The sequence below is a fragment of the Coloeus monedula genome (genome assembly GCF_965178545.1).
Source record: "Coloeus monedula genome assembly, chromosome: 11".
NCBI lineage: Eukaryota > Metazoa > Chordata > Aves > Passeriformes > Corvidae > Coloeus > Coloeus monedula.
The window spans coordinates 20,127,774-20,146,953 of NC_138791.1; the positions used below are offsets into that span (position 1 = coordinate 20,127,774).

The following is a 19,180-nucleotide window of genomic DNA, read 5'->3' on the forward strand; positions in this document are numbered from 1 at the left end:
TGGCTTTGTGGAAGACAGAGACATCAGGGCTTTAGGTCACTGTGTCCACAGGGATTCCAGCCTCACTGGAGGGAACAGGGAAAGCACTGCTGCCTGTGCTGGTGGGAGCTGTTTGTGGTGGCTGCTTATCTCTGTGCATTAATAACCTCAGCCAGATGGTTCAATTAGTGACTTTATGTAGGTATTGGCACTGGGTAAGATTAATTTCTGACTTACACCCGGGTTGAGGATGGAGCTGCCCAGGGCAAGAGCGGCCCAGCGGCTCTGGGTCGGTGCCTCTCCCAGCACCAATCCCATCTCTGCTGGGCTGGCTGGGTTTCTCCAGGAACCATTCCTCTATCAGGCGTCCCTGGCAGCCGGTACTGCCTGAGATCCGGCTGCTGCCTTCCAATCACGCTCTGGAGCTGGGCCCTGTCCCGAGCACCCTGCAGAGTGCAAGGAAGGGATTAATGTGGGGGACTGGGAGCTGACAACCTCGCTTCTCCGGGCTGTAATTAGTTCTCAGGCATGGTGCCACAGAGCCCCTTGCTCCAGTTGGTCTGAGGATGGAGGGCAGAGGCAGTTGCTCTTTTGTCTGGGCTTTAGTTCTTGCTGGGCAGTGGTTTCGCTGTTTTGCCTGGAAACAATTACCCTGACCCATGTGTCTGGTGTCTCCCTGCTGAAGGCTCTGACTCAAAGTGCTCTGCAGTCACAGGAGCCTCCCTGCCGGCCGCAGCCAGCGCTGCCTCACGACACATTCCTTTCTGGAGCTCGCAGCCCTCTTGGCTGACCAAGCACTAAAACCCCTTCTCGCTCTTTGTGAAAATAAGAATGAAGGGTTTAGCTTTTAGAGAGCTATTTGACTGTAAAAGCAAGAGAGGAAACCAGCTTCATTAATGTGGTGATAGCTTTTAGGAATTCCCCTAAGTACCATTATTGAGAGCCCTGCTGAAGATGCAGGATGCTCCAATTACGTGACAAAGCCAGTATATCCCTCCTCCTGATCAGGAACTGTCTCCAGGAAAGGAACTAACTCAGGGAATTTTTATTTGTATTTATTTTCTTGTAATTAAATAAAGGGAAAACCTCTCATTCATTTGCTCTTCAAGCTCGTTAGGTTTCTGGAGACTAATTATTAGAAACCGAGCTCCAGCCCGCCTGCTTCCCCAAAGTGCACCAAGAGCCATTAAAATCCTGATCACTTTAATTCTGTGCAAAAAGATTACACCATAATTGTCTGCAGCAGCAGGGGATTAGATGTAATCACCCAGAAATCCTTCCCAGCGCCTCCTCGGTGTCACTGGGTGTGAGTATCGCTCCCAGGGCCGGGCCCTGGCTGGGAGCAGCCCCCCTGCCCTCCAGGTGTGACTCAGGGTGACTCAGCTGCCAGCAGCCCCACAGGCAGGTGCTGTGTCCAGTGGGATTGCTGCCCCTGCCTGTGCCCTGTTCCTGGAGGCAGCTCCAACTCACCATAACCTTTGGATCCAGGCGTTATCGGGGAGCCCAGCCTGGCTCAGCTGAAACCCGGGCCCCTTGGGCTGTGTTTGGATCCTGTCAGCACAATTCCAGGGCCTGGCAGCTCCCTGGGGACTCGCTGTGCATGGCTTTCATTGCCTGTTAGCCCAGGTGTGCTGTCACTGGAAAGCTTTTGCAGGAGATTCACTCTCCAGTAAATGTGATGGCAATAAGTTGCTCCCTCCTGCAGCCCTGTGCCCTCCACACAAGCATTAAGCGTTGTGCAGGATTAATAATGTTCTGCGTCGACACTAAAATTGCATTTCTCCCTCTTACTTACGGTTGGTTGCTTTATTCTTCCCTTTTTTTAAAGCCACATCTTCTACAAACACCTGCACCAGGGTACACCACCCCTTTTCTACACAGCCTGAAAAATATCTCCTGGAATCCCTTTTCATTATTCCTCTTTCTTTGCGTTTTTATTCCGTGCTTCCTCTGAATCGGTTTATTGGCAGTGTGAAATTGTGACTCTTGGTTTGCTCAGTGAAGATAATTAATGTAAAGGGGCAGTTTTAAGCTGAGTCCTCGCAGCATCTCTGCATTTCCACTTGTGGGTTATCTTGGAAGCAGTTTAACATTCAGGTTCAGCAGGGAGTGGGGGGTGTGTGTGTTCAGAGAGCTCTGGGAAGACCCTTCTCCTCTTGCTCCCATTCCCTGTGAAGCATTAGGGCGTTTTGTGAAGGGAATTGCAGCAGCTGTGCAGAGGAGCAGGAGGTGTGCCCTGGCCTCGGGAGGCTGCCGTCAGCTCTCAGGAAAGGGAAACAGCAGCTCTGCCTCCCCTTGGGCCAGGCAGCGAGCACAGTGCTGGGCTGAGCTCAAGGTTAATGATGGTTTCAAGAGGAATGATGGTGTTTCAGCCCCGTTCCTGGTGGTTAAAGGAGTGCCACTGGACCCTCAGTGAGGTGTGGGGTGTGCAGCGCGTCCGGCCCGCAGAGAAGCCTTGTGGAGGCTGTCCAGCACTGCCTGTTTGGAGCAATCCCATTCCCCACAGAGAACTCCAGACTCGAGGTCAGCCCCAGGCCAGCCACCCTGGCATACCAGGATACCCTGCACCAGTTGGGAAACTCCATCAGCGCTGAAACTGGTGGTTTTAAACAGGTGCACTCAAGCGGTTTAGTGGTGACCGTGGTGGTGGGGCTGGGCTGACTGTTGGGTTTGATCTTAGAGATCGTTCCCAACTTCCAACAGTTCTGTGATCCCAAGCATGTTACAAGTGAGCTGCACATGTACACACCACCTCCCTTCTCCTGGGGTTGCTGCCACAAGTAGTGACATTGGCTGGCATTTGTCATTAAACAGCAAAAACTGGAGAAGTTAAATGGTGAATGTAGCTGAGAGGAGCAGCAGGAGCAGGATGGGAATGTGGATCACATGCTGTGGTGTGCTGAGCCCTGAGGGTGTGGGGGCTCCTGGGGGAGCCTGGGTGCCCTCGGTAGTGCAGGGATGAGGCGCTGTCCTGGTGTTCCCTTGCACAGCTCCTGGGAGCCATCCCACGTGTCAGCTCCTCTGCAGCCGGGACGTGGCGGGAGCTGTGGGATCCAGCTGTTCGCTCCCAAGACCCTGCCCAGCCAGAGTCATTCCTTGCATGGCTTATGTAACTTGTCAGAAACCTCCCAAAGTTTTAAAAAACTGCAGTGGAGCACTGGATTGTGGCCGTTTCTCAATATCAGTAATAACAGTGATCCATTTTCCGTTCGCGGTTCACCGATCAGGGGAATGTTATTTAATTACCGGGAAGCAGATGGGGAATGCTGAGGTTTGGGGTGTCTGGCAGTGAGGTGGTTAAGTCCTGCCCTGGTGGATGGGGAGGGCTGTTGGCTCACTCCGGATGAGAGCGGGAGTGCTCAGCTTTTTCCAGCAAAGGCAAGGGTATTCCCAGCCTGACTGCGAGGCTCGCCCCTTTTTCCGCCCTCTCGTCTCGTCTGCTGGACGGGTTAGAAAGAATTCCTGACGGGGGAGGGTTCTGCAGGCTGCTCCCCGCACAGATTCCCGCTGCCCACTGGGCCCTGCCGGGCTGTCCCTGGCACAGCAGTGTCCGAGCCCCCAGACGGGCTGTCCCTGGCACAGCAGTGTCCGAGCCCCCAGACGGGCTGTCCCTGGCACAGCAGTGTCCGAGCCCTGCCGGGCTGTCCCTGGCACAGCAGTGTCCGAGCCCCCAGACGGGCTGTCCCTGGCACAGCAGTGTCCAGCCCCCAGACGGGCTGTCCCTGGCACAGCAGTGTCCGAGCCCCCAGACGGGCTCGTGGCCACCGCGGGGCGGGCACGGCTGGGGCTGGAGTCACCCCCTGCCCCCGGAGCAGGCACTGGGTGTAGCCAGCACTTCGGAGCAAACGCCAAGCACAACAGGCCCTTGGGCGAGCTGACGCACAGGAAGCGCCGAGGCCTAATGAGCAAACTTGTTCGTTTTCCAGATGACGGAGCAGAGGAAGCAGAAGCAGCGCATCGGTCTCCTTGGACACCCCCCGCCCATGAATGTGAACCTGCAGCAGCAACCGGCCTAAGCCGGGAGGGTCACGGCCCCTCCGGGACACCCCGAACCATCCCAGCCCGGAGGCTGCTCCCTGTACCTTCTGTGCATCCTGTAAATACCCAGGTTTTATACTAGATGTATATGACTGCTACTCTATCAAGCTGGGGGCGTGTGGATTGTGATTAGAACTGTTGGCACGGGACGGAGGTTAAACTTTGTGCCAAAACTATCAAAATTGCCTTTTTCTTGGAAGGACTAAAGAGAGCACCTGAATTGCACTTGAAAAGATTATTTGACTATGTGACATGTATTTTGTATTTAAAAAAAAAAAAAAAGAATAGAATAGCTAGTATTTATGTTTTTATACAATTGTGCAATATGAATTATGCAATCACAATATATTTGGAACTCCTGAATGTCCTAAAGGGAGTGCACATCTTTGGATCTGGTGTGTTAGTACAATGTAATAAATGGTATAAAATTACAGGTGTAAATGAGGCTGCTGCAAAATTGTGTAACTGGTGATTTTTTCATACCCTTGGACATTTTTGTACCATGTGTGTAAATATCTTGCAATGCCATATTTGTTGCCTCTTCCTCCCAGGGATGACGCTGGGACTCCGTGGGCTGTTCAATTGGTATCGATTAAAGCAAAACATTATTTTGAAGCTTCCGAGTGAGGAAAGCAGGAGGTATTTTTCAAGAGATTTCTTTAGAATACTGAGGCTAGAAGAGCTCAGACACCGGGTTTTTTAAATGCTAAGATTTCTTAAAGGGAACTTTTTATGCAAAATGAAGTTTGGAATGAGGATGCACTGCTGGCAAGTCGGTGCAGTCTCCCAGGATCGATGCCGGGGCTGTCCAGGCTTTGCATTCTCCGTGTGTAGGATCCTTTCCTTCTATTTTTTCATTAGAGACCTACGTGCCTGCTAAAGCTTTAGCAAACAGGCACTGCACCGACTGAAACGTGTCCTGTAGCTGAGCACTGATGTGTGTAATGCTTGTGTGAGAGCCACTGGTTTGAGGCTGCTCTGTCCCACCCCTTCCTCTCCCTGTTCCCTTTCATTCGGTCACTTTCTTTGGTTTCTGATTCTCCAGAGTGTGAAAGGAAACTTGTCGGGTTGTTGTTTGGTTGGTTTTTTTTCCTCCAATCCGCTGCATAGTTTTATACATGGACCTCATTTTACAGAAGCTGACTTCTCTGCAATACTGTCTACAAAAGAAAAAGAAAAAAAGAAAAAAAAAAAAAAAGCTACAGACAGAGCTATGAAAATTTGTAAATGCATAAATATAGGTATTTAAATAAATGACGCAAAATACTCTATGGTCAGAGGCTGCTGGTGGTTTGTGTGCCCTCCAAGGTGGCGTGTGGCAGTTCTGTCACACCCACATGTCCTGGGATGCAGCGTCACAGGGGCCTTGCAGGTAAGGATGGGCCTTTTCCCAGTGCCCAGAGGGGCAGAGGTTGGTTTTTTTGAAACCAGAACATGTCCCTCCTCCAGCAGTGAGAGGCACTGGCACCCAAGGGACGTCACCTGCGGTCACTCTGGGTTGGGATACTTCACACTCTCCCCACTGATAGTTTAGGCTTGTGGCTGTCAGTGGAGCATGTGAGAGTTAAAAACCCCTCCAGCTCCAAGTATCGTGTGCACAGCAGCGTTGCTGATTGTGTATTTGATTAAGATGTAGCAGGAACTACCTGGTACAATTAATCATCCTTAATCTGGTAAGTGCACACAACTGTCTGAGGTGGGTGCGTGTCCCTAGCTCAGGTCATCAGGAAAGCTCAGCGGGACACCCGAGGGGGAGGGAGGGAGGAAGGAGGGCAGCCTGACCAGCAGTCTTCGAGGCAGAGATTTATCTGGGAGATTGGGACTCCTTAATCACTTGGATTTCCATATATATCTCCTGGTAAATCTGCCTTCCCCTCTGCAGCGAGGTGTGTGCAGAGGGAGCGCGGCGCTGCGGCTGCCACCGGCGTGGCGCAGTGGAGGAGCAGGATTTCATTTTCCCTGAGCAGCAGAGATGTACCTGACTCACTCCTTCCCCTCCTGCCATCCAGGGATAAGGAGACACACAAATTTGTCAGGCTTCCCGGAGCCTCTGCCAGTCGGGTGAGAGGGAGGTGGCTGAGCACAGCCTGAGAGGGCACCCCTGAGGATGTGCGGTGTTGCTTCATCTTTACCTTAAAAAGGCAGAAGCACCGGGTGCCTCAGCACTGGCACAGCCCTGCTCTGCTCTGTGATCCGTGTGAAAACCAGCGGGGTGGAACCCGGGGTTCTCACTGCGGTTGTGCCTTCCCAGGAGGTGTGGGGAGATGCAAAAAGGGAGGTTCTCTCCCTCGGGTGCAGCTGCAGCGAGAGAAGCAGAGCACAGCCACCACCCTGGCAGTGGGGATGCAGTTGTGCAGGGCAGGTGGGTGGTTCCAGGGGTGGCACAGATGGCTCAGGAGGTCACACTGTGTCCACAGCCTGAGCAGAGGCTGTGTCAGCTGGTCAGCAGAGGAAGGTGACTCTGTTCCTCCCTTCAGCCCACGAACAGGTCATTCACTTCTGCAGATTCATTTCTGCAGTGACATTTCATGCATGACCACGACATTTTTCCTTTTTTCTTCTTTCACTCTTGGGTTTTCTAAGCTTTCTTTTATTTTTCCTTCTGGCTGAACTCCTCTGCCCATCGTGGCTGCGCCAGCAGAGGCGGGGAATGGCCAAAACCCTGCTGGGGCTGGTGGTGGTTCTGTCCCTGCAGCCTCTGAGGTCAAATCTGTGTTAGGACTTTCCCGTTCTGGACTGAGATCTGGTGCCCCATGACAACTTCCTGATCTCAAAGAAAAGCTGTGTGAGGGATGTGTTTAATTTCCCCATTTGGGGTACTCTTTTCCACAAAAGCTGAGTATCTCTTGGTATCACAAAAAGCTTTATTTGCACTTGTTGGACTCTCAAGTGAAAAAACCCTCCAAAACTTCAGAGAGGTATCTGTAATGTAAGTTTAGGTCCTGCAGAGGAGGGAGCTTTTTGGCTCTAAAAACACATCCCTGACAGCCAGTAAAATGAATGATTGGGTGACAGACAGATGGCTGTTGGTTTAAGGATTAGATTGAAAGCGGGGAGGTTCCACCTGCCTTGCACACACCTGGGTTTTCCTCTGGCATCAGGTCCCATTAGGCAGGACTGCTGTATGTTAAAGTTTGGGACCATGATTACTTTGTTCTTAAATATGAACTTCCATTTGGAGGTGGAAATCAGTGACTTTCTGAGGAGGAAGGAACAAACCGAATCTACCAATTTTGCTAATAATGGAAAGTCCTAGAGGGGAAGGATCTCCGTGCATTCCTCAATTTGCATGACTGGCTGAGTGTGTGGAGGAGCCTTTTCTCCACTAATGAAGCAGGTGACATGCTAATCAAGACAATGCAAATAACTGCTCTGAAAGCACAGCCACGGCCCCAGCACCGCCACAATGGCAAATTCAAGCCTCATCCTCAATTTTGCAGCAAATTGGCAGAGGGCAGGACAAAGGAGCCGGGATTGCAGCCTCGGTGCTCACGGCGGGGCCTCGCGCTGGGGCGCGTGTGATGGAGACCTCGTTACATAATGGGGGCTTGATTGATATCGGGGAAGTCATAATACAGCTCCATAGAACAATCCCCCTCGTCTCCCTGGATGGGAAATGCTCCTACACACATGCCTAATAGGGGTTTTAAATTGCCCATTGTATTTCCGAACAAGAGAAACTTATTTGGAGTATTTTCCCTCTCCCGTTTCCAACTAAGCAGCTGAAGACGCTGCCATGTGTGTTCTGTGTGCTCTGCAGCCCCACTGGCTGCATTTCCAGGCACACATACGATCCCAGAATGGGTCAGGTGGGAAGGGATCACCTGGCCCAGCATCCCTGCTCCACTGGAACCATCCCAGAGCCCGTGGCAGGAGTGCACAGGAGGTCTCAGGGAATGCCTGTGGAGCCGCCCCGTGCCAGAACAGCCAAAGCCAGTTCCACGTCAAGGGCCTGCCCCACCAGGGGACACAAAGGGGCCGTAAGCTCCTGCTGACAGACTGGGGTGGCTCCCTGTTTCCATGGGAGACTCCCTGGCTGTGAGCCAGCGTGCCCAGGTTCTCCCACGCCGCACTGGAAGTTCCGTGCCGAGCTGTGAATTTCCTGGCCAGCGCAGAGCGTGACTTTTACACTCAGCACAGTGCATTTACTTCTACAAACACACTGACCAGGCTTTGTGCTAGCTCAGGACGAGCTGCGGATATTTGGAGTAAAATCAGAACAAATATTCCTTCTCAGTGAAACTGGCATTGTCACTGCGACATAAGGAGGAACTTCTGGAGAGATGCTGTACTTCTCCATCCAATTTTTTATTTACTACCTTTCCAACCTTCTTTCAGACTAAACATGTTAATGAGCTGAATGTCAAAACCACCCACGAGTAAACTGAGCTGTCCCATCCAGTAGGCTGATGTTGGTTTGTTTTTAGTAACTAGCAAGGATGCTGGAAAACCCCTATAAAGATTTCATTTTTAACAAAAAGTACCAAAAACTCCACCAGTTTTGCATCACAAAGTTGTGGTTAAAGTCAAGATTTGAGTCAAGCAGCATGTCTGTGGTTTTTGTGGGTGGATGCATCTCGGAATGACTATCAATCTGTCAGAGGGAGATCTGCATGTCATCTCTGCATATGACAGGCAGAATCTGCAGTGACAAATATCTTTCCAGTACTCGCAGCACTGAGCCTCGTACCCCTCCTGCCATCCAGAATCACTAAATCTTGTCAGCACGTAGCTTGAACCCGCGTTTTTCCTTTTAAACCGAGACAAACAGAGGAAGTAAAGACAAATATAGCACAGTGCTCTAGAGATGCCACTGAACACCACCGCCAATGTGCTTAGTCACCCCGAAATTGTGACGTGCACACGGGAGATGCCACGCCGGACACTTCGATCAGAGCAGCCTGCCCAATCCTGTCTGCTCTGCTGCACTTACGTGTGCGAGGGGGACACTTGGAATTGAAATTACATAAGGAAAAAAAATTTAAGAATAACTCTGGTCTGAATCAAAGTAACTCAGGAGATGCAGCTGCAATTGCAGGGAGAAGTTTGCAAAAAAAACCCAAAAAACATAAAACTCCAGAAAATCTGATTGATTTAGAGCTGGACTGCTGGTGTGGAAATGACCAAATCTCCCTGTGCTCAGGTCTCCATGGGAGAAACAGGAGCTGTTCGAGCTAGCGCAACACAGGAAAAAGGCCTGAAATTTCAACAATAAGCAGGAGATGGGAAAAGCACCCTGTGTGGAGCCAAAGTCCCAGTGCCGGGATGCATTCAGAGTCTCTGTGAGAACAGGACGGCAGCTGGATAAATTGCCTCGAGGCAGGTGCTTCCCCAGGAGCCCCACTGAGCAGGAACAGCCAGACCCATTTCCAGGCAGCCCTTCCCTCCAGAAGCAATATCATCCCTCAGACCTGCTTCTCAGCTTGCTCACCCATTAGTGCTCCTCAGCTGGCTCTTCTCACCCTGACACTCGGCCCTTTTTTCCCCCTTTCTTGTCTCCTCTCAGGAATGACTTTGCAGCTCTTGCTTGACCAGAGCCCTTCCAGTGCCTGGAAATGCTGCCTGGTCCCAAGGGAATGGGCAGGAGCAAAGCCCGTTCCCGGGCTTTATTGAGGCAACGGGTTTGTTTTCACTTTCCTTTTCTAGCGCTAAGTAAATACACAGAACACCAAATCTGAAGGCAGTGAAGAGTGGAATTCCATCTCTGTTCCATGTGTTCCAATATGACTCCTAAAATAGTGGAGATGCTGTGTTATGATTTCCATTTCACTTGTGTCCGTAACACTGTTTTTACGCAGCAGAGATGGAAACACAATCTGTTAAGTCTGTAAGAAACTTTTCCTTATGAATGATGGGTGCAAACATCGTGTACAATCACATTCCAGGAAGAAAATTCTATCCCCTCGGTGTTAGCAACCCCAAAAGGAGCTAAAAACTGCAGCTTGCCTCTATTTACACACCATGGCAGTTTTCACATCAATTTAATCACAGGATGATTCATTATTCACAAACCAAAGAACCATTATAATCAAGTAGAATCATAGAATTGTCAAGGTTGGAAAAGGCCTTTGAGATCATCAAGTCAGTGGTCAACCCAGCCCCACCACCATGCTCACCACTAAACCATGTCCTCAGTGCCACTTGCACAGGCTTTTTTGGAACATTTACAGGGACGGCGACTCCTCCACTTCCTTGGGCAGCCTGCTCTAATGCTTTACAACCGTGTCTGTGAAAAAATTTCCCTAATATCTAATCTAAACCTCCCCTGGTGCAACTTGAGGTTGTGCAGTAGCACAACTACCTGCAGGACCCAGATCACAGAGTATCTCCCAGTGTCCAACCCCAAAGGGGTGGGAAAACTTCCCCACATCTTCAACATCGCTGTGTGATGCTAAATTTGGCATAGACCTTTGCAATGTGGCCCTGTGGCTGATGGCCTTTACTGATAAATGTACTTTTTGCCTTTTGTTTGAATTTTTGCTGCCAGTGAGTCCCATTCCAGCACAAAAGGTCACCTCAGTGGCCGGGAGACTTCTGCAGAGAGCAACCTGGATTGTGTCCACTTAGATCTAGAGCTGATGAGAGAATTAAGCCATTTAAACCCAAAATGCATGGAAATCCAGAGTCACCCTGGAGACACCCCCAAACCAACAGCTGCTCCAAGTCTGGAAGAAGCCAGGACCAGGGCTATGGAAAACCTCAAACAGGCAGGGCTGGCTGGGCAGGATGAGTCATCCACAGGGAAATGCTGCTGATGGGCTCGTCCTGAATGTGCTCCCAGACATCCTGCTCTGCTGCGTCAGGAGCCTCTCTCCCAAAGGTGTGTGTTTGTGGTTGGCAACCAGAGCTTGTTCCCTTTTTTCCCTAAAATTAGGAAGTGGGAGGAATAGAAGGAAATGGTGGCCTCCAAAACCTGCTCAATGTAAATGTTGGGAAGAGATGGAAAGGCAGGTTCCTCGCAGCCCTTTGATGTCAGTGCCATCACGGCCGCTCCTAAGTTTCTTCCTGGCCCTGTGAAAATTTCCTGCACAGAGCCAAGGACAGCAGTGCAAAGGATGTCTGGGATGAATGGATAGCCCTGAAGGAGCCACCTTGTACCACCCCAAAGAGAGCAATCGATTGAAGGGAATGCTCTACCAACAACTGCTCCACGACATTGGCACAGATGCACAGGGGCAGTGGTGGAGTGAATAAAAATCCTTGGCTGTTGCCTGGAGCAGGCATGGACAGCAAGGCTGTGGGCTGCAGGATCCCCTTACCTGGGGAGCAGGCCTGTGTTACAGGGTTTGATGGAATAAGTATCCAAGGAGGAATGAAGCAGCTCCTAGCAGGGATCTCTTGCTAGCTAGAGCTTTTACCTGGAAGAACTAGATTAAAATCTTCCCTGGGCATGAGAGGGCATTGCTCCTGTTCCCATTTTGGGAATGCTGTGGGGCTCTTCCAGGCCGCTGTCCGGTGCGTACTGCGGTTTGCTCTCCACCTCGCCCTGGGCAGAGTTCCCAGCTGTGATTCCAGCACGGAGAAAAGCAGCTGGAAGCGAGCTCTGTGCTGAGTAGAGGCTACATCCCTGTGCCAGAGGCTCTCCTGCCTCCCGTATATACCCACCCTTCTTTCCCTGTCACCTAAGAACTGAGACCCCAAACTTGGGGCCTGAGTTGGTGGCTACAAGGTAAGAACATAAACTCTAGGATTTTTGGTTTTCAGACCTTTTCCAAGCCTAGCTCCTGGTCTTTTTGTGGGGCTAGTACTCAGTCTGACATGGCAGTAGGGGAAAACCTTGCTCCTTACCTACATCTTCACCCAAATTCTGAGCAATTGGAATTGTAAAGCAAGAGGGAAGATTACATGCTCGTACAATACCTACAGTGCTGCCCCCTCCCCTCTCTCCCAGCTCTCTCTGGGAGACCAGGGTTACCTCAACCTATGCCAAACCCCACATTTTCTACAGTGGGAAAACAAATGGGCAGAACATTCAATTTTCCTGATCCAAAAGCCCAGAGGTGGTGCATGAACTCGTGTAGGCCAGGCAGACAGCGTGAATCAGAGGTTCAGGTGACTGCAGGGAGCAGGGAAGCCCTGGTGGCAGGCAGCCAGGCTGAGGCACAGCTCCTGCGGCGCGTTCCCGCAGCATCCTGCCCACCCCTGACAAATCCTTGCAGGCACTAATGAGTAACAGTGGGGAGCTGTGACCAGCATCCCTCAGTCGGTGGCTCCTTTGGGGTGACTGTTCAAGGTCCTCTCTGAACGTGAATGGCCCTTCAATTCAGAGCTGGGGTTTGGCTTGTGATTCAAGCCTGTCACCCACAGACAGGAGCTGTGTGTAAGAAACAACGGGGTGTGAACACACCAGAAATATCAGGGTGCCACCTCCAGAGAGGAAAAGCGCCTGGTTTCAGTTCTAAATGCCCTCGAGCACAGGCTCAGCTGCTGGTGGGCAGCAGTGGGTAGGGCCCCTCGCTGCTCCCCGGTGCTGTTGTCACCATCTCCAGGTGCAGGCTAAATTGGGCTAGTGACGCTGGGCACGGCTGCTGACCTGGCTGCTCACCTTTGTACACCGTGTTTACAGTAACCACGGGCTGACTGATGTCTATAGATTATTGCTCTTGCGTTACACTCAGTCCTTACTACACCTTTTTGGGGATAAACTTAATTTTTAACTCCAAATCGAGACTGAACCAATATAAATCATTAAGCCATCCATCCTGCCTAAATTAATATATTGCAGTCTTTTAACATATACAGGGATGAGCGTGTGTGAGCTGCCTGGGAGGGGTTTGGGGAGGAAAGGGCATTTCTGTTCTGGCTCTCCCGATGCTGTCCCCCCGCAGCAGCGGTGACCATAAAGGTTAAGCCTGCCACAGACTATTGTACCCAGCGGCACTGCTTGGCTGGGCTTTGCAGTCTAATTGCCACTGACCCCGTGACAATGAGGTAATGTCTCTGCCTCCCGGGTCAGATAAATTCTGCTCATTTTATAACCACCAGACACGTTACTGAAAAACAGATAGGAAACGACCCAAAGTCCCATGATCAGTGGAATATAAACTCTACTACAGCTGTTGCTCTTGTCCTTCATTTGAATGCTCAGGGGTTTTTCTCGTAACACCCACTCAGAGGCAGAGCCCTTGCCCAAACTCTGGCTGGAGATGTTTCTCACCCAAACTAAGAGGGAATGGTAGGAAAGTGCCAGAGTGGAAGGATGTGTTTGGTAGGAAATAATGGGGATAAAGACTGTCTTCTAACAGATTTCTAGACCCCAGCCACCAGAACAACTGGGATGGTAATTCAAGTGAAGAGCTGTGCCGGGGACCGAGAGCCAGCACCCTCACCCAGTCCAAGGGAGCTGGCAAAGCCCCTCCTGAACGCCCCAAGTTCAACGCTGGCCTTAAGCTGCGGTTTGCAGCCACGGTTCAGCCCAAAGTCCTCGTTCCCACCTCTCTCCCTCTGGCCCGGTACAGCTCCCTAACGACGGGGCCTTTGAAGATAAATGCCCGAGTGACGCCAGAGAGACGAGGAGGACTTTGCCCCCCTCCTGCGAGCACCAGCGGGACACAGGACAGTGATAACCCTCACTCCAAATCCATCCCTGCCCCAAAGCCTGGGCTGAGCCAGCCCCAGCCCTCCTCGGAAAGGGCCACGCCACGCCCAGAGCGACGGGCAGGGGGAAAGGCACCGAATGCTGAAGTGGTTTCTCTGGAGTAGCAAAGCAGCTTTTCTCCCCTGTGTCTCCACAAACTCCCTTCAGCACCGCCCTGCATCCTCAGCGCTGGGAAAAACGGGGTTAAGATAAACCCTGCAGTCTTTAACCAGAACCTCTGCAGAATGAACCCCAAAATGCTTAGAGAAATTAACCCAGAATGACCTAGATAATCATGTCCTTTTCATTGATACATTCTTATCTTATAGAAAATACCCCCCGAGCTGATAGCTGGTTTTGCTGTTATTCAGAGTTTTACCCATCTACTCTGCTGTACCTCTGATTTTAAGAAGTTGGGGGCTTCTCTTTTTAAGCTCTTGAAAAAATGCTGTGATGAAAAAATATTTTTGCAGTTCCTTACCTGATATTTACAATAATTTGGGCTCTATAAATGTTTAATTTAAATAGTTTTAAGCATTTCTTACGTTGATATACTGTCCCCTAATTGTACACTGTGACTGTCACGAAGGAGCGGTTCCAATTCCAAACTCAAAAGCTTTAGAATGATTTTTTTCTTTCCCTCACGATAGTTTTCAGGTCACATTTTAAATTACCTTTTTCCCCCCCCACTCTGGCCATGACTCAGCAGTGTTGATTTGCATCGGGCTGGTGCTTTGCATACAGCTACAGAGAAGTGATTTAAATAAAAAATGGTCAAATATTTTGTAGACCTTCCTTGACCTTCTCCATTCCTGTACTACCAACTTCTCTTCCACATGTTTTGATGGGGTGATCCCTGGCATGGGATGTTAGAGATTGCTCCACGCTTCTCCACATTACCATCACCCCTCTGCACAAGCCCCGCTGGGATTTGGATTTACCATCTCTTGAACTACGGAAAAAGCTTCCTGCTCGTTACAAAGATGCACAACTGATCTGCTTTTTGGGCAATTAGTAGATTTTAATAGTTTGTTTTTTCTAGCTGCCAGCAGCTCTAGAGCAGGAGTTTTGCATCCTTTGTCCATCCCCAGCCTGGTTTGCTCTGGCAGTGCAGGGCTGCTCACTGTGAGTCACGCTGGGGGCTGGAAGGTGTGGGTACCACAGAGTGGATGGTGTGAAGGTCAGGGGCAGTGTGAGCACAGCCCTGCCACTTCTGCCTGGCTGCCTTGTGTGTCCCCTAGTCAGGGGATGCCAATTCTGCTCCCAGAAAACACGTGTTACAAAAAGTGGCAGTTGAGTGGAAAAAAATGGTACAATGAAACCAAAACGCGTTTGGGAAAGTCACTGGTATTTGAGAAAGTCACTGGTACTTGCAGTAACCATTTGCTGATGCACTTCAAAATTTTTTAAAGTAAGAAGCCCTGTGTTGTACTAAACTTACTTTCTAATGGTATATATACATATGTATATACTATCACGGTGTCCAGTAGTGGTAGGGAGGAGAAGAGAGATCCAGCAGGCAGGAATCGTGCAGCAAGACTGATTTATTTAATTATTTTACAACTCTTTTATAGACTTTTTTCTTCATAGTCTAATTGGTCAGAGGATCAGCCACCCCTTGGGGTGACTGTCTAAAATCCTAAAACAACCATTGTCAAATTATTTTTCTACTGTACTATAAACAAAGGTTTGCAAGGTTGCAGGTGTTCATAGTTTATAGAACTCTACTAATGTCTTCCGTGAGAGAGAAAAATATCTCACGGAATTGGAAAGAAGCAAGAGAAATTCTTGCTAGCGGCATATTTGTATCCACTGTGTACATATATAAGTATATTAAAAGGTATATGTAAAACTACCTTACCTAACCTCTGCTTTGTTCCATGTAAGTGTTAACTGTTAGTAGGGAGAAGACTCAAACTCAGCTCCACAAGCTCTGTTTACTGACAGAATCAGTTACTAATAATTATGTATGGCATTATGTATGGAATTATGTATGGAATTACAGGTGTAATCCCCCTGTGAAGCAAACTGAGGGACTGCTCAGCCCCCTGAAGGTCCAGCTGCACAGAGGGGACACCGAGGTGCAGGAGCAGCTCCCAGCCCTGACCCCTCCATGCATCCAGCTGGCCAAGGACATCCACCCTGGAACACCCACGTTTAACCCACGGATGCTTCTGGTGCCAGGGCAAGGCAGCAGCAGCTTCTTCAACCCCCTCGATGTCATGTGAAAATACAGCAGAAAACATTTTTCCTCTTGGCTTGGCACAACCTCTGTTTGACTTCAAAAATGACTGTGCTGGGGGTTTTCCTCTTGGTTCTTGTTAACCATCACCACCTTTCCCTCATTACTGGAACAAACACAAACACATGTGGAATACATTTCATACTGTTTCAAAGAGAGATCACATCTCTAGGTGCCATGTCAGGGCTCAAGGTTTACTTAAGGCATTACTTATATATTAAGCATATTTTATTTAAGAACAACTGGTTTTTTGCAGGATTGTACCGGGGAAATACAATACCTGCAGCAGATTAGGAGGCATTGAATTAAAAACCCTGAAAGGATTCTTTCTTCAAGGAAGCAAGACATCGATTGTGCTAAATTACCAGTTTCTGCTGAACCACGATAATGCATCGACTGGGGCAGATGAAGCATTTAAGACCAGCCTGGAATGCCGCTAATGGCACTGGCACATCAGACGTGACGTTGCAGCCATAAATTGCCCACTAGGTTCCAGATATATAACTCCCAACACAATCAAATCTCGAAAATCACATTGTCCTTGCAAGCCTGAGCCAAGTGGATCAGTCAGATCCCAAGTAACTGCAGTTCTGCACTGATAAGTAATAACCTGCAAGGTAACAGCCTGAGAAACAGTTTTTCTTTTTTTTTTTTTTTTTTTTTTAACAAGTTAAATATTATCTATAAAATGTTAAAAAGCGGAAATACTAGTTTCTGCAAAGTGAAGCTCTGACTGAACTTTTTTTTTTTTTTTAAATATTGTGAAAAGTAAAACCGAATGTAATTACAGGGATAACACTTGAATATTATGCAAGTGCATGCTGAGGCCTTTTGGAAAGAACAAGGTCTCATATGTTCTTCTATTTTAAATGCCTGCTGCACCTCCCGAAATCCCCGGGGAATGTGCTTAGCAAAAGGTGAGCTCAAAATTTCCAAAGGCACAGAGCCACTCGGCTGGACCGGGAATGCGGGAATTCGGGAATTCGGGCATTGGCGCTGTGCGGGATCGGCACAGCGGGCACGTCCAAGGCTGCGCGGGAGCCCGGGCTCTCTGTAGGGGCTGCGGGTCACATTTCTGCCCATGAGGCAGCCCCGGGCTTTAGCTTATAAAAATCCGGCAGCTCTGTGTTTTTATTTCATCTCAGAATGGCTGAGCACAGCCCGGCTGGCGGCGAGCTCAAGGGACAGGCGGCGATGCGCGGCAGCCGCCACCCGCACCCCGTCCGTCCCCGGCACCTAACGGGGCTCGGCCGAAGGCGGTCCGGGCCCCCGCGGCGGGCGCAGCTCGTGATTTTGGGGGCTTTTCTCGCCTTTTGGCCCCGCGGTGCAGCCCCCGTGCCGGGCGCGGCGGCTGCGCTGGAAAGCCCCGCGGGGCGGCTGCCAGGCGGCGGCGGGGGCGGCAGGAAGGCGGGCGGACACGGGCCGTGCCCGCGGGGGCCGGGCTGACGGGAGGGAGGGAGAGAGGGAAGGAGGGAAACAGGACGGGAGCCGGCTGCCCGCCCGCGACACGCCTTGGCCGCCCGCCCGTCCCCGTGCGGGAGCGGGGCCGGGCCGGGCCGGGCGGGAGGCGGTGCTTCAGCCGCTCCCCGGCGGCGCGGCCCCGTCACGTTCCGCTCCGCATGGCCCGGCCCGGCCCGGCCCGCCCTCAGGGGCCGCCGCGGGGGCGGCTCGGGGCCGCGCAGCGCCCGCCCCTCACGGAGCGCGGCGGGGAAAAGGCGCCCCTGAGAGCCGGCCCGGCCCCGGGGGAGCCGCGCAGCGCTCACCCCTCACCTCACCTCCCTCAGCTTCCCACAGACGTGGTGTGAATTCCGCTCCCCAGGGACACAGTGGATGTCTCGGCCGGGCAGCGATCCTGCTGATAGAAGAGCGTGGGAAACGGTGTAAAATGAATGTGACATTTCCTTCTTTGCATGTACACGTGTGTGTGAGCGTCCTCAGCAGTGCCTCACTGCGTGTGCTGCGCACAAGGGTCACTCACCATCCTTTCCAAATTCATGGAATTGTAGAATGTTAAAGGGTTGGAATGGACCTTCAGTCCTATCCAGTGCCACCCCTGCCATGGGCAAGGACACCTTCCACTGTCCCAGGCTGCTCCAAGCCCCAGTGTCCAGCCTGGCCTTGGACACTGCCAGGGATCCAGGGGCAGCCCCAGCTGCTCTGGGCACTCTGTGCCAGGGCCTGGCACCCTCACAGGGAAGAAGTACTTTGTAATATCTAACCTAAATTTTCCCTCTTTTGATTTGTCATTTTAAAAATTTTTTTATTCCTTGTCCTGTCACTACAGTTCCTGGTGAAGTCCCTCTCCAGCTTCTCTGTAGGCCCCTTTCAGATGGTGGTTGCTATGGGGTCTCCACGCAATCTCTAAATTGCCTCCATGAGTCAGTAGTGACCATCCCTCACCTACCTGTGGTACCTTGATGTCCTCCGTCCACTGGTACCTACCTGGGTCTTTTTTTATCTACAAAAAAAGTGGTTCCTGGGTCTATTTTTCCACACATAAATGTCTCCTTGGTCATTATTGTCCCCGCTTGTACCACAGCTGGCACAGTGAAGCCCCAAATGATTAAAGCACAGACACGAAACATTCCTCAAAGGCCAATTCTGTGGTTGCCAAATCCGGGACTGAAAAGAGATGCCTGTGCAAAATTAATTTGGCTTATCTCTGGGCATGGATTAGAAGCCTTATTAGATATTCCTCTCCTGCTTTTTGCACAGAGCCCTGTCTCGCTGGTGAGCAGAGCAGAGCAGAGGGTGTTTCTTAACGAGCAAGGACTCAATGTTCTGCTTTACCTTTGTAACTCGGGGTGTTGCCTGTGGCTGTGAGAGACCCACATGCCCTAAGCCAGCTCTGGGGCAGTCAGCTACGCTCTCACAGCCTTTTGCATGGGGCCAGAAGGTTTCATTGACACTAGCAGATGGTAGACGTGCAATGGGAGTTGGAAGATTTAGGAACTGGTACAAGCTCTGAAAGGGAACTGCCAGACATTGGGCTTGGGCTCATGAGGACTGTGTCCTTCAGCCTGTTCATCTGCCTTCCCCTCTCATGTGCTTGTGCTTACATCCTTGCCTGGCCCCCAGTCTCCCTTCCAGCCCTACTGCTCTCTACCAATATCCAAAAAAAAAAAAGAGTTTGTGAGTTTGTGCTAAAGCAAACGGAAGTTTCTTGAACACAAGTGCAGGTGTTGCCCTCCTGGTGCTTGAGTAGGGCAGCTTCTACCCCCAAAGATCCCTAGGAAAACAAGGAGGTTAAATACCCCATCTTCAGCCCGAGTGCCCAGGCTGAGCCCAGAGCATCTGCAGTTGCAGGGGAGAGCCCATGGGACCTCACACGAATGAGGTCCTCG

At 50.8% G+C, this 19,180-nt stretch overlaps 1 protein-coding gene across 1 annotated transcript in view; it reads left to right on the plus strand.

The window, feature by feature from the left end:
* ITPR1 (inositol 1,4,5-trisphosphate receptor type 1) overlaps nucleotides 1–5,216 on the plus strand; it is a 159,998-nt gene extending 154,782 nt beyond the window's left edge. Inside the window, exon 58 of the mRNA XM_082288495.1 lies at nucleotides 3,906–5,216. Coding sequence (XP_082144621.1) covers nucleotides 3,906–3,995 — 90 coding nt within the window. The 3' untranslated portion in view covers nucleotides 3,996–5,216. The remainder of the gene's footprint in view (nucleotides 1–3,905) is intronic.
* Nucleotides 5,217–19,180: the final 13,964 nt, after the last annotated feature.